Genomic DNA, 15,917 nt, shown 5'->3' on the forward strand with positions numbered 1-15,917 from the left:
TGATTGACACAATCTTACTTGACTTAAAAGTAGAGAAACTTCCTTAGCATGCTCAAAATCTGGTCTTCCGAGTACAGCAGTCTCCTTATTCATTTCTCCTCTTTGTTTCTTATATTCAGCCTTTAAAAAAAGAAATGAATACTAATCTCAATTAAACTGTATTTGCTTCTGTTTTATCAAAGGAAATGTAAGCATTATAGTTAACAAAACAGAAAGTATCATTAAGTGACCTGAACTGACACTAGTCTCACTAATGCTCTAATCAGCTCTGAAAAGAAGGCCTTCCCAGGCTTTATCTGTTCTAAAAATATAAATTTATTTTATTTGAAACACAGTGAACTTCACTCACAAGGTTCAAGTTTAACCAAATACAGAGCCTAAGCCTGAGAAATAGTGATCTCCCACTGTTCCCAATAAAGTCAGAGTGAGTTAAAATGGACCAGCATTTCTGAAGATCTGGTCCAGAGTTTACAAAAGATTATTTTTAGAGGCTGAAAATAGTTTTAGAACAAGACTAGGCTGAGAGAGTGCCAGCCTCTTTCAAATAAAGGATCAAATACCACTCAGTTATATCAGTGCAATCCCCTTAAAGTTAATGGAGTTGCACTAGTGTAACAGATGGACTTTGGCCCACAGGGTGGATGTTACATGATATTTCTAGCTGAACAAACTCCCCTGCAGATGCACTGCACATTCTTTCTAAAATGTATTGAAAAAGGAACACGCAGATGTACCCACAAAAGATTCTGTGACACACCTCAAACTATGTCCACTGGCTAAATTAGGATTTTACACTATGAAGGCAGTGTAACTCTGGCAGTAGGTATAGTACCTACAACTGACTAGAGCAAAAACATGTCCCAAAGTTATTCAAAACCAAGGTGAAGATTTTCAAAAGACATTAGTGATTCTGGGTGCTCAACTTGAGCCACCTTAAAGGGGCCTGGGTTTTAGAAAATACTGCGCACACACCCTATGAAAATCAGGGCCCTTTAAGGTGTATCAAGTTGGTCAGCTAAAATTTAAGAAACGATAATCTCTAGTCACCTTTGAAAATCTTGGTTTTACAGACTTCTGGATAGCTTAATTTTTCTACAATAAAAAAATTAAACTATATTACATACTGTTACAGTAGCAGCCAAAACATGCTAGGTACTGTCCCAACATGTAGAAAGACACAGATGGCTAAATATAAATGTAGGTGTCTAAGTTTTAACATTTTAGACAGCATTCTTTACACTTTGACAGAGGATGGAATGAATAAAATAGTCAGTAAGTTTTAAAACGGACAGAAAGGGTCACTGAAGATCATACATTGCTTATTATCTTTGATATCTTGCTTGCCATCTTTATGTCTGGCCTGTTCAGCACTTCAGTGTATCTGTGTGTATCTTGCACATCTTTCTTATATGACACCTGCCAAACAAAAGACAGTTGTGTTTAACAAACAGAGTTAGAAGTTTATAAATCATATTTGAATGACTTATGAACTCAGCCACCAAAAGCAATAAACCTCCAGATAAAATCATTTGTTCCACCCCAGTCCTACTTGACAGGGATTATTTATGCAGTGTTGTTGTAGCCATGTTGGTCCCAGGATACTAGAGACACAAGGCTGGTGAGGTAGTATCTTTTATTAGATCAACTTCTGTTGGTGAGAGAGACAAGCTTTTGAGCTTACACAGAGCTCTTCAGAAGAAGCAGCAGCAACTCTGTGTAACCTCGAAAGCTTGGCTCTCTCACCAACAGAAGTTGGTCCAATAAAAGATATCACCTCACCCACCTTGTCTCTCTAGGGATTATTTAGTAAGCCCCCCACACAGATTAACAAGATAAAGAAAAAAAATTCAGAAATATACAAGATAATGTGAGCATAAAAATGGTTTTGTTTAAGACTAGAATAAAGTGCTAGCATTCCAAAGAATCACATGATTTTGTTAAAAGGCACAGCATTTCAGAAAAATTCTAACAGTGAAAGGAATAAGTCTTTTCATATGAGCAAATCTTGTTCTATACCCCCCTGTGCTTCACAGAATCCCACAGTCCAGTAGGCCTCTACTGTACTGTACAGGAATTGAAATCCTAATGGGATGAATAACTCTCTCAGTTGCAGAGTAGCAGTCGTGTTAGTCTGTATTCGCAAAAAGAAAAGGAGTACTTGTGGCACCTTAGAGACTAACCAATTTATCTGAGCATAAGCTTTCGTGAGCTACAGCTCACTTCATTGGATGCAGTCAGTGGAAATGAGTCATTTTCCACTGAATGCATCCGATGAAGTGAGCTGTAGCTCATGAAAGCTTATGCTCAAATAAATTGGTTAGTCTCTAAGGTGCCACAAGTACTCCTTTTCTCTCAGTTGCAGCATTGTAGTTGGTATTTTATTAAATGCTCCTCCCGTCAAACATGATCACAGGGATTCTTGGGGAGCCACTAAGTTGAGGTGACATCTTTCTTCATGTTTCAGCATGAGATGTTCAGGGCAGAAAATTCTTGACTGAGGAAAAAGCCAGGAATATAATGAATGGGCTAGGAGGGCCTTAGCCTGAAGGCCAAGCATGAGCACGATACATCCAAAGATTCTCCTTTAAATGAGATCATCAGGGCATGTAGGGAAACTGCACAGACCTCTGATATATTCCAGAGTCCCAAGACCTCAAGTTATAGTTTTCTTTTCCCTGGACCTTCTCTCTCCCTTGCAGAAGTACAAGTGCCAAGTCACAAGCCAATTTTCATGAGTTATTTCATTGAATCATTCTGCATGATCAAGAAAATTTCCCTTGATACTTCAAAGCTTCAATCCAATCAAAACCTTGTGTGGAAATTAGAGAGCAGAAAATAAAATCTGGCATTGCATCAATGCATCCGCATCATTTCTGTATTACTGCAGGGTCTTTTTGAATTTCTTCTGTTGCTTAAGACCTTACAATATGTTTCAGTATTATATTTCAGCATCATAGGCTCCTTTGAGATTCCTTCAGCTTGAGACTTTAGCTATCACAAACCTAAAGGTAAAATTCCTATTTTCAAATGTAATATTCGAATCTGTGCATGATTTTAACAAATTCAGCTGATTGGTCAGCGTTCACGAACTGTGGCTCTGAACCATTACAGTTTGTAGAAAGAATGCATAAAAAAGAAAATATATCTATCCGTTTTTTGCAAATATTTTTAAAGTATCTTTAAGCCAACCAGAAAGTAAGTTTGCATCCATATGATGTCAGCCTAATAGACAAGCTAAGTAGGCTTCAATCTGCTGGCAGTTTGCCCACAAATCAGATCTTAGCATTTTTAACCCACAAAGAGTGACACAGTACAATCAACAGCTAAACTCAGATAAAATGCTATCATAATCATCACCCATCCTTAAAACTAACATTTCTTGTTTGCTACCAGTTTGTTTTTTAAAGAAAACTACGTGTACATACAAGCACTTGCATTGCAGAGCTTTACATGGATTCAGCTAATTATATGCTGTTCATCCTAATGACCACATGAGGTGAGGTGAACACCACAAAGGCAGCAGGGACAGGTTTTTGAATAGAGCCCTACCATCCATGTAAATTGCAAATTAAAGGCCAGCATATGTGCTAAAAACAGACATGAGGATTGAAGTGACTAGTAAATTCAAATAAGGGAAAATCAGTGTACCACAAACCATGGTGGTGGAAGTGGTGAAAGCTTGGGCACTTATTGCGCCCAAATGACATGGTCATTTACAGCATGAAATAATGGATTACGGCTAGTTTTAGGATGAAGGAGGGAAAAAACATCAGACAGTGACAATCCTGTATATTTCACCGTTTCCAATGATATTTGATTCAGGACCTATTGCAATAGCTTCCCTTGAGTGAATTATTATTCTTCCTGCACCTAAACCAGAATACCTATTACTTATGTCTGAGGGAAAGTCATCTAACATTTTACAAATGTCTGCAATCTATATTTGCTCCATTCTGCGGCTTGTCATACTCCAGTGAGAATAAAAATGTTATGCAGCAGAACAGTAGTTTGTCAGAGATAGGCCAAAGAAAGAAAAAATATGTTTCCCATTTCCTGAATAACCTCAGTCTCTGGATGCTGACCCTTCCCCACTGGGACAATGTGCTGGCCTCTGTTACACAGCTGCTATTCTGCTCCGTCAAGTGAAATGCTTTTTTTATTTTTATTTTTTTTATATATAGTGCTATGTTATAACAGTAAAATGAAAACTATTCTGCTAGAGAAGGGGAACAGATGCCTCAGCGACTAACACACCACCTGAATGTGCACAATCATCAGCTGGGGTACAGAGCATGGGAAGTGAAAGAAAAAGATCAAAAGAGGGAAGAGGAAAAGCAAATAAGGTGGAAAAATGAAACAAAGAAAAGAGAAACTTGTTACAAAAAAAGAAAAGCAATGGAAAAGGAAATGGAGGAAATACCTACTGTGTAGGAAAGGGAAAGACAGAGGTTCAGCAGTTTGGGGCAGGGACCATCTTTTACTCTGTTTGTTCAGTCTCATGCAAAGAGATAGCTGCCAGTCAGGATTGGAATCATAATGCAAATATTAAATACAAAAACTGTCAATCTCTTAATCCCTTCAGAACAATGTCACAGGTAGCTCAAGAACTACTTTCTGTCTCTCACTGTGGCTGGCCATGTCTGATGCGCCCATCCAAACTTATTTTTGTATAGAACTCTGTTGCTGAGACTCCGTCAGTTTTTGGCAGCAGTGAGAAGGATAAGCAGAGAGTTAACAGAAGACTAATGAGGAGTGTGAGGGAGAAAAAGAAATAGAGACAAGAGGAAAAAATCTGCATCTATTTCATCTTTGCAATTATTATGGGTATGTTAAAATATTTCTCACCAAATACTCTTGTTAGCTTTATATTGTTTTATTAATTTTAAACTAGCCTATCATTTTAGACAATTGCTATAAAAAGTGGCTTCATCCACTGAATAGTTTTAAAGGAACATGTAGTGAACTGACTGCTAATCTGAATTTAAAAAGTCTTTTTGCCTCTCCAGATTTAGCTGAATAGTCGGAATTACTTGCAAAGCACAGAAAATATTCAGCCCTAGCTCATAATTAGTTGATTAATTTTTATAGGGCCAGCTCATTTAAATAGGCACATGTCCACTAAAGTCTAATGAGATGCACCCATTTTACACCAGCTGAGGATCTGTCTTTCAGTCCTTACATTCTACATCTTTGAGATGATTTAGCTTTGATTTTATAACAGGCACTTGCATTATAGTTTCTATTCATTGGGAAATGCAACTTAAACCGGTTGCCATGTAGGATGCAGAGTCATTGGCTGTCAATCAGCTGATTTATTTTTCATATTACATTTAGAGTTCAGTAAAAGAGGCCTAGTATTAAAGGATTGAGATGCCTTTCTGCAGTTATTTATCATGTCCCTCTCCCTCACCCGTGTTCAAAATGGAATTTTAAGAAGTGTGCAAGCCTCTGTTGCTACTTCTGATATATACAATCGAAAGTCAATAAGACTTGTGCACACATAGGACTTGTGCAGATATGTGCACATATATCTGAGGGCAGAATTTGACCCTTAGTCTTAAAGTGAACTAATCATTTTGGTACTTTGAAATGGCCCGTAACTCACTCTAATTACCCTAATCGCTCTCCATCTGAGCCCCCTGCCTCTGCACTACAGTGCTGTCACTCTGGAGTCCATCTACACAAGGAAAATGACTAGTTGCTGACAAACATAGTCAACAACAGCTTTGCGTGGTTCCCCCTCAAATGGTGTTGAAAACTGTTTCCCTGCCAGTGTAGATGAAACAAAAATATTTCTGGACCATTACAGACTGACACCATCATCCTTTCTGGTAATGGGGCTGAAAACTATTTGGTCCCATTTACGCTAGCAATAAAGCCGTTTTCAACACCAGTTGGGGGTGATCTGGGTGAGCTGCTGTTCACAACCACTGTCAACAGAAAGTTAGACAGCTCTGGGTGCTTTTCCTAATATATATGCAGCATAGAATACGACTGGATCCATAGTTTTAATGCGACCTTCATCAGGAAAAACAAGAATCCTGCCACACAGCAATTTCCAAAATGGTGGTGGACAAATGATGGTGTTTATAAATGCTCTTAATTTTAATTCTGATGATCGGGTCTTATCAAAGGACATGTAATTTCTATCCTGGAAATTATTTTTGTGGACAGTATTCGCACTTGCATTTTAAAAGATAAACATACATTCCTATGTGTTAACATGCTTTTCTGAAAATAGTGCATTTTAATTGGTCAGTGGGGATGTTAAAAACTCTGACTTCATTTGGACTGCACAGAGCCTGCATACATTCCAGGAGTTTTCCAAATTGGTGACTAACACTTTAAAGACAACATTGCCTAGTGGGATAAGCATGGAACCAGCTGCCATGAGACCTGGGCTCTAGTCTCAACTCTGCCATCTACTTTGTGTGGCTCTGGGAAAGACTGTCTCAGATTCCCTATTTGTAAAATGGGGATAATGACACTTTCTATTTTACAGTAGGATGCGATAAGGTTTAATTAACATTTTAAAAACAAATTGAATAGGTAAACCTTTGTATAAGTGCTAATCTTTTCATAATCTTAACTATGTCTTCACAGATTGTCTGAGGATCACCTCTTCCTTCAGTTGTAACTCACCGCCACCCACCCATCAAACCAGTTGCATCTTATTGCCCTATGGCAACTACAGTTACCTAACCGGAACAAGGATTTTCTCCTTTTCTGAAAAAGTTAATTGTGTTGTCTTCTTTTGCTATTCATTTCTTTTCTCCCTCCCATCTGTTCTGTTTTTCTCAACTTGAAAGAGGGGGAGCCTGTACCATGTGACCAGCCAGATCTCTATAGACCACCAGCAAAAACTACAGTCCAGGGTTTGGAAAATTTTGGATTAGATAAAAGGATGGCTCCACATACAGTCATAATGTATATATAGGATAGACTGGCAGTCTCTCTCCAAACTGCACGGCATTTGTGTGATGAAGTCAGACTGTTAATGTTCATTTCACACAAACTTGTATGTAACAGAAACACAATTTATAGAGAAATAGTCTGCATTAAACAAACATACTTTCATTCCAACACTGAACAGTGCTTAGAATAATATTGCAAGTATATTTCCTACAGCTAAAAATGTTTCTATTATACTTTGTGGAGAGTGATTTTCTTTGGAAGAAGTATTAAAAAGGTAGAAAATGTTTCGCTTTACAAATGATCACATTGTTCAGGAGATTTTACAGTATTTCTCTATTATGCAGCTTCAACCCACACTTGAGCAGGGTGTTAATGTTATTCAAAGTGGTGTGAAGGCCTACAGCACATCACAGTTTCAAATTGTCAGCACAAATGTATTGTAAGTGGAATCCAATCTTCATTTTTAAAGGAAATTGCACATTTCACACAGTTGAGTATAAATGTCAGTCTTATTTTAAAACTGAGTAAATAGTCTTAAACACATCCTAATCCTTTTAGATGTAAACCCTGCATGTAGAGGTTGAATTGAATTGGCAGACCATTGTAAGTAAACATACATTCTACTCTCTTAGGTATACTGTACTGAGTGGTGGATAAAAGAGCTTTGTCTTCCTATTCCTGCAAGAGTTTCCCTCTACCACTGCACTCTCCTCAAAGCAACGATTCTACAAACAGCCTAAGTTCCAAGAGACAGATGCTTCATATTTGGAATCCTTAATATGTTCATTAACAAACTTCCAGATTCAGAGTTGAATGGGAAGCCTCATGTGGTTCTTAATTAAACCTTTTCTCACAAAATGAGAAATCCCCAAGCAAATATTCAGCATGGTGCCCAGTAATTACACACAGTAGGTGTGTAACCATAACTGGTGTTACATACCCCATTTCTCACGGGCAATAAAAATATATCTCCACCCCATCTTAGCTCTATATTAGCAAACAAGAAAAAAACAGTGAACTGGATGCAACAAGCTGGTTTGTTCAGGCTGAATTTTCCCCCCACATTTTCCATTATTTTTAATATTCTGTTAAACAGTATCATAACAAAACATCTTTCTCCTCTGTGTTTGTTCTCCTTTATTTAACAAACTTTCTATTGTGCTGTGTTTATAGCACGAATGGAGACAGCACGACTGCTTTTTATTTACTTCCCCATCTGCACACTGCCCTCATTAATGCTGTTAACAGGAGTATGCACAGCTGTGGGAACAAAGAGGGGCTGTTCTGGACTGTGGATTTACAAATTATAATTAAAATTCAAAGGATAGTTAAGTACAGATGATGATAGTTTTTGAACCTAAAGCCCCTCTCCTGTACTTCTCCTCAACTCCTCACATATCATGGATCCCATCTCTTTTCCCATTCTTGTTTCTTTCCCTTGCCCCAATAAAACCCTTCCACATCTGCAACACTCCTTTCACCATCCTTACTGAGGACCGGAAAGGACCCCCATCTCCATGGGCAGAGAGTTTTATGCTGCAAGTTCATTTCCAGAGCCACTGGCATCTTCTCTCAAGCTATGCCCCGTTTCATACCCTCTCTTCATCTGACATCCTGGTGATTTCCAAAAGCAAGAGGAGGCACAGCTTGGCAGGTTTCAAGCAAGAGGGCAAAGCAGGGCTGGTTGTGACTTACTCTTGGGAGTCGCAGCTCACACATATGTCCCAGCAGTAGAAATCCTTCCTCTTCCCAGCATAATACCCCCCTGAAATCTCCCAACAGCCTCTTAGGCCTTGTCTACACTGGGGGAGGGGGGGAGGGAAGGAGCTAAGTTGGTCTAAGTTACGCAACTTCAGCTACAAAAATAGCATAACTGAAGTCAGTGTACTTAGAGCAACTTACTGCAGTATCTTCACTGCGGTAGGCTGACTGCTGACACTCCCCTGTTGACTCCGGCTATGCTTTTCCGCCGGTGGAGTACCAGAGTCGACAGGAAAGTGCTCGGTGGTCGATTTATCGCATCTTCACTAGACACGATAAATTGACCCCCGCTGGATCAATCACTCCAGAGGTAAGTGTAGACATGCCCTTAGTTGCTGACCAGCTCTCAAGGTTTTAAACATCTGGGAATTAGCCTAAGGGTTGTGTTACATTTTGAAGTGGACAGCGTTGATTAAGCTATTGTTAAAATGCCAGCACAAATTTATAAAAAAGGACATTCAGAATTAAGGCCTTAACTTCATTTTTCCTAAGGTATGTAACAAACATATTCGTAGATTCCATGGCCAGAAGGAACCATTGTGATCATCTAATCTGACCTGTATATCACAGGCCATAGAACTTCCCCATAATAATTCCTAGAGCAGATCTTTTAAAAAAGCATGAGAGCTTTGTTTAAAAAGCAGAAAGGGCAGAATATCTCATGCTGACCTGACATGACTCCAGTACCTCGGTACAAAAGACCAACTTAGCCTTACCTTTAAATGTCCTTACTTTTTGGTTTATCTCATCATTTTTACATTCCCTTAAAGCGACCTAATTATTCTAGCCAAATTTTGCCTAAAATTCAAGTTTAGTATAAATAAAGCTTTTGCAAAACCTAAGACCAACAGATTTTTTTCCTTGAAATTGTTTTTTGTATTTATGTTTTTCAATCAAAATAAATATTTCTCTAGCATTTGCAACCATAAAAATGCAGCATTGAACTAGTGTATGAGAACATGAAACTGAAACCAAATTTACACAGTCAAAACCTTAAATAAAGTGATAATGCTATTTTATTGTCTAAGCTGAGAGAAATGTAAAAAGCTAACAAAGCATCCATAAAATATATTAGATTTTTAAACAACTCTTTCATAAATTTATTTGTAAAACAGCAATGGAAACTTATTTTTGAAAAAACTATGGGGACAAATTCTACTCCTCAGTGACTCCAATGCAGTCCCCTGAAAAATCAGTAATTTTACCATCTATTACACTGTTGCACCCACACGTCCATATTCTGCAAATATGCTCATGAATTGTTCAATTGAACTCTTTAGGATTACTCCTGTGAATAATCTTACTCATGTGTATGAAAATTGACACTCAAAGACATAGAAGCCATTCTGTGTTTTGCATAAATAAAGCATAAATAAATATGCTGTTTTAAAGTATAAAATATGCAAATGTAAATTCAGGGAACTTTTCTTTAAAACAAATTTAAAAACTAATGGCATAACAGACAACTCCTCCTCTATGATCTAGCATAAAAATAGGTACTTAAAAATACTTTGACGCTTAACCTACACACACGCACACACACAGAGGTTATGCTCCCAGTGATTTTTAAATACATATTTTTACTTTTCATATATATATGGATGGTTTTAGAAAGCTAAATAAAACCCCATGGAACACTGAAATATAACATGAACATTTTATATGCAGTAAATAGACTCGACCACTACTGCAACAATGTAATAAATTAAGAGAAGAGAGTACTTACATTACTCTGGTGTTTACCGACTTCCATAGCATGCTTAACATCTGGGGGCTCTGTCATATGTGCATAATCTGATGTCCCTTTTTCAGCATCATGTTTCTGTTTGTAGAGTACCTTAACAAGATGTAGATAAAGACAGATATAATAGCAGGTATCATTTTAAAAGGATAATACTTAAATTTATTAATCACTATTTTGAAGGAAAATGACACTAACTTGAATATATGAACTAGTTTGCTTATTTTTGTAGTAGAAATTAAGCCAAACAAGCAGTCCTACAGCTTTCATAGTACTGCATGTGTATATATACATACACGTCCACCAAACATGTGAAAAGCTTACATTATACCTATCCTTAACATAAGCTTTTATGCTTACATTTAGAAAATTTACCAGGTTTTGATGCCTGAAGAAGAAACAAGCATCAAAGAGATGTGTTTTCAAACAGCTCTCTATAGCAAGCATTAAAATAATCCATGAGAAAACAGCAAATACTAAAACAATAAGGTTGAAAGTTGATCAGGAGAAGGATGATTTGAAACTAAAATCCTCAATACAAAGAAGATAATACCCTAAAATTCTCGAGAAAATAGCACCTAAGAACATGGCCCTGGACTATTTAAATATATGGTATTGGAAATCTGTGGAAATATCCTATCTTGGCTATTTGCAAGGCACGAGGATTCTATAGGAGAACCACAAATCAAGCACCCAAGGGGATATAAAGTACCCACACTGACTATATAGTGTAACAAGAAGATCCATAGATCAAAGATAAATGTGAAAAGTAGCTTTTTTGTCATACTACCATATTAATGCAAATCCAAAACATGGAAAACATAAAATGTGCCATATTTCTGAAGGATGTAAAACCAAAGATGGCTTTGTCCTCAGAAAACAACAACAAAAAACAGATAAAATTTATAGCAAAACAAAAATCTGAGCCACTATCTTGTTGTATTGTATATTACATTTTGCAGCTGGCAAAGCAAGTAGCCCCCAACAAGACTATAATCAGGGCCGGTTCTAGGATTTTTGCGGCCCCAAGAAAAAAAATTTGGCCGCCCCCGCTTTTTTTTCGTGCTGCCCCGCCCCAACTCCGCTCCTTCCCAACCCCTTCCCCAAATCCCCGGCCCCGCTTCCTCCCCCGGGCATGCCGCATTCCCCCCCAACCTCCCGCCCTAGCTCCCTCCGCTCCACCTGCTCCCCAGAGCGCACCGCCGCTCGGCTTCTCCCCTCTCTCTCCCAGGCTTGCTGCGCGACACAGTGACTGTAACAAACAGCTGTTTCGCGCGCAGCAAACCTGGGAGGGAGGGAGAGATGCAGAGCGGCGGCAGTGCACTCCGGGGAGCAGGCGGAGGCGGAGCAAAGGCAAGCTGGGGCACATTTCTAGGGGCGGCTTGGCCGGTGCCGGAATGCCGCCCCTAGAAATGTGCCGCCCCAAGCACCTGCTTGTTTTGCTGGTGCCTAGAGCCGGCCCTGATTATAATAGCACTCTACTTTTGTAATCCGCTATCAAAAGGTATAAAACATGCTATACAGAAATATTTTCCCTCTACCCCTCCCTCGCAGGGAGTCGCTTTCATGATGTTTCCAACACTAGCCCGTCTGACGAATAAGTCCCAAGATTGCTTCCAAAATAGGATCATCCACTTTGTTGTATCCACGTAGCACCATCCACTTTGCTGGTCCAACATTTCATTTTTTATATTGAAATGTTGGCTGTAGCTCCAAAGCTACCAACATGATGAACTGTATGTTAATTGCACTACAGCATCCAGTCGTTTATGAAAACAAAGCTTTTTCAGTAGCTCAGTGGAAATGTATTTAGCTTGCAACTTGACAGCTGTATTCTTTATAATCTCCTTTCTCAGTGTTCTCCATTTATCTTAATTATGTAAGGGGCATTGTCAGCAGATTGAGGGACATGATCATTCCCCTCTATTTAACATTGGTGAGGTCTCATCTGGAGTACTGTGTCCAGTTTTGGGCCCCACACTACAAGAAGGATGTGGAAAAATTGGAAAGAGTCCAGCGGAAGGGCAACAAAAATGATTAGGGGGCTCGAGCACATGATTTATGAGGAGAGGCTGAGGAAACTGGGATTATTTAGTCTGCAGAAGAGAAGAATGAGGGGGGCTTTGATAGCTGGTTTCAACTACCTGAAAGGGGGTTCCAAAGAGGATGGATTTAGACTGTTCTCAGTGGTAGCAGATGACAGAACAAGGAGTAATGGTCTCAAGTTGCAGTGGGGGAGGTTTAGGTTGGATGTTAGGAAAAACTTTTTCACTAGGAGGGTGGTGAAGCACTGGAATGGGTTACCTAGGGAGGTGGTGGAATCTCCTTCCTTAGAGATTTTCAAGGTCAGGCTTGACAAAGCCCAGGCTGGGATGATTTAGTTGGGGATTGGTTCTGCTTTGAGCAGGGGGTTGGACCAGATGACCTCCTGAGGTCCCTTCTAATCCTGATATTCTATGATTCTATGTAATAATGTAATATTTTATTTTGCAAGATATAGAATCACAGAATTATTTTTCATTGGAACAAGCCAAAAATTCATCTAATGTAATCTACCCATCTGGAGTGCAAAGAGATCATATATCCATAAACTATTTCCCATAATATGGATAATCAAGTTTGGAAGAGTTCTAGAAATGTCAATTTCACCAGTATTCTTGGAAACATGTTATTTATCTACAGTAAGTTATCTTGTGTTTATAAATTTCTTCCTATTTCATATAAATTTTCCATGCTATGGCATATTAGTTTTTATTTTTAAACATTAGTTTATAGCACAATAAATGTGCTTTACAGAAAGATTAAAGATTACAGGTCCTACAAAAAGCCTTAACTCTGCCCCATGTAATAACAATACATTATGATGAATGCATTTTAGAGTTTGTGCCAGAGATTAAACCGATTTGTATAGATAAAATAAGTTTTAGCTCTCTCTCCTCCCACACCATAGTGTCAATATAGGACAGAGTCAAGACTGTTTTGGTACCCTGGCTATGCATTTCCATACTTAACATATTTAGTTTTCTTTCAAGTTTAACCTTAACTCCGAATTTCCTGAGTTACTAATGCTTGTTTTTGCATAATTACAATGTTTTAAAATAATTTTTACCTTTACATTTATCATTAAGTTACTGATATGAACCCTCAACCTTGACACCAATTTAACCTAGTGTTATTGTTGCTTGTTTTGTCGTTGTTGGGTTTTCTGTTTTTGATCTAGGAATACATATAAAACGTGCACGCAGTAGTAGAGGAAATGGCATGTAATATGTCCGTGAAAGAATTAAGTTACCAGATATGCGTTTGAATACAGAATTATAACTAATAGCCAGCTGGGCTATTACTATTTGCTGCTTTTCAGGCAGAGAGAAAATTATGGACACAACATACTTCACCATAACAAAAGCATTAAGAGTTATACCTAACAGTTTAACATTGTGTAATATGGGTACCAAGCATAAAATTGAAGGGTAACCTTTACAAACTTGGATGCCAGTTTTGGTCTCAATAAATTACATTACAATGGTGCATTAAAGCTCAAGAAACCACTTACAGCACATCTTAAAATAACAGGAGGGCTCTGTTTATTAGAAAGAAATTACGTCCATGCTCTATGACTCTCCTGGAAGTCAAACCTGGGACTTAAGATTCACTTGATTTATCATCATCATCAAAAACAAGCAGAAAATATTATTAAACATCCATATGTAGCAACTGCTCAAAAGAGGAAAATTAAATTGTCTGCTGACATGCCCTAATCTTCAATTTGCTTTGGGTCCTTTTTTTTCCAGATAAGGAATAACCAGCACAATTTTTTTGTCATGGTAGAAACAAAGTGATGGAATGTGTACAATCTTTAATGATGTTCCTTACATCATTTCCTTCCTTGAGCCATTTGAAATGCTTTATCTTTGTGTGTGATACTTTTTAAAAAAATGTTGGGGAAGGGGGTCTCAGAGTTGTTTTTCAGCGTTGAAAAAGACAAGGCACAAAACTAGAGTTCATGGGGAATTTTCCAGTGGAAAATGCCATTTTTGTAAAATCAGAATTTTCTGTGGGAAAATTCCAGCTTGCTAGAAAATGTCTATTTTTCCAATGGAAAAGTCAAAATGATGGCTCCCTGGTTGCTCAGCTGGAAGGCTCATCTCAATTCCACTTTCTGCCTGCAGGGAGAAAGTAAAATTGATAAGAACTTTCCAGATGGACAGCCAACAAGCCAAAAAATTCTGTTTCATTTCCCCCCAAATGAAAATTTTCTAGAAATCCCTTCACACGAAAATTTCACATTTTTTACTTTTTGTTCCAATTCAGGAAGGAAAAGTTTTCAAAAATTCTAAAATTTTGCTAGAATGGATTTCCATTTTCCAGACATTGAAAAACAAAGAGTAAAAAGGGTTGTTATAAAAGCCAACAAAGCTGGTCACATTTGTGCCTCCGCTGTATATCACACAGGGAAGCAAAAGTATAAATACAGCCAAACCTGAACAGCAAGCACAGGAAGCATAGTAGAACATATAATCATGCCCTCTCTCAAGTATGGTAGAACCCCCTCCATATGAATATTATGTGGCTGGAACTCTACAGGGTGAAATCTGGCTCCACTAAAGTCCATAGGAGTTTTGTCAGTGACTTTAGTGGAGCCAGGCTTTCCCCCCACAGAGTTCAGGGGAAGGTGATTGTAGGTGGGCAGTGGCCTCTCTAGGTGCCACTGTCCTGTCTGAAACCAAGGAATTTTCCATGCAACTTCCCCAAGTAATCTCTGGCCCACTCAGAACATTGGACAAATGAGTCTAATTATTACTGTCAGCATGGAAATTGTCTAAAATTTATAATCAACCCCCATCACGGTCCAACAATCACCTCCTTCAGAAAGAGAGCACAGCTTTTCCACCCTGTTTTTAACACCCTTTCCACAAGACAAGTGGTAGCACAATGGCCAGTGAACCCTCCCTCCCATTCCCCATCTTAGATTGTCCCTTGGAGAAAATGACAGCCTACTGAACTATAACCCCACTGAGGGAGGAGCAGCAGCAAATATCATCCTACCATGACTAAACTGAAGCTTAAAAACTTTGTATTTGCTTCCTAGATCCCACAGTGATAGACACAATATAGATTAGATTTGGATACTGTAAAGAAGATTTTCCAGGAGAGAATACCTCAGGAGCTCCTTCAAAGCAATTTCAAATTCAGCTCTGTAACAAAGTAACCACCCCACCTCCTCTTCCCCTTCTTGAAAACTCTTGAGTTGAAACTTTTTTTTAAGTCATTTTACCACTTTCTCAGGTTTTTTCTATAGGATGGATTGATTTACACCACAAGTTGGAAAAATATATCAGCAGTCTTCGGTTTTATGGTCTATTATGATTTACAATGTGTGTACACTTAAAAGGGGATATTATAAACTTCAAAGAAAGCACTGGTGACATAGCATGGCACCTACTGTACTGCATATTTATTTCTTTAGGAATATTGAATGGCTGGGCAAAATCTTCAATAA

General features: G+C 38.4%; 1 protein-coding gene across 11 annotated transcripts in view; it reads right to left on the reverse strand.

The window, feature by feature from the left end:
- Positions 1-15,917, reverse strand: part of NEBL (nebulette) — a 411,963-nt gene that overhangs the window by 99,274 nt on the left and 296,772 nt on the right. For 9 of the 11 annotated variants that reach the window (XM_075125905.1, XM_075125902.1, XM_075125903.1 and 6 more), the window contains exons 5-7: positions 10,403-10,513; positions 1,315-1,416; positions 19-120 (exon numbers count right to left, since the gene is read on the reverse strand). The exons of the other annotated variants lie outside the window; for them this stretch is intronic. In XM_075125905.1, the coding sequence (XP_074982006.1) occupies positions 19-120; positions 1,315-1,416; positions 10,403-10,513 (315 nt within the window). The remainder of the gene's footprint in view (positions 1-18; positions 121-1,314; positions 1,417-10,402; positions 10,514-15,917) is intronic. 11 annotated transcript variants of the gene reach the window in all.

This window comes from Caretta caretta, chromosome 2 (assembly GCF_965140235.1).
Source record: "Caretta caretta isolate rCarCar2 chromosome 2, rCarCar1.hap1, whole genome shotgun sequence".
Taxonomy (NCBI): domain Eukaryota; kingdom Metazoa; phylum Chordata; order Testudines; family Cheloniidae; genus Caretta; species Caretta caretta.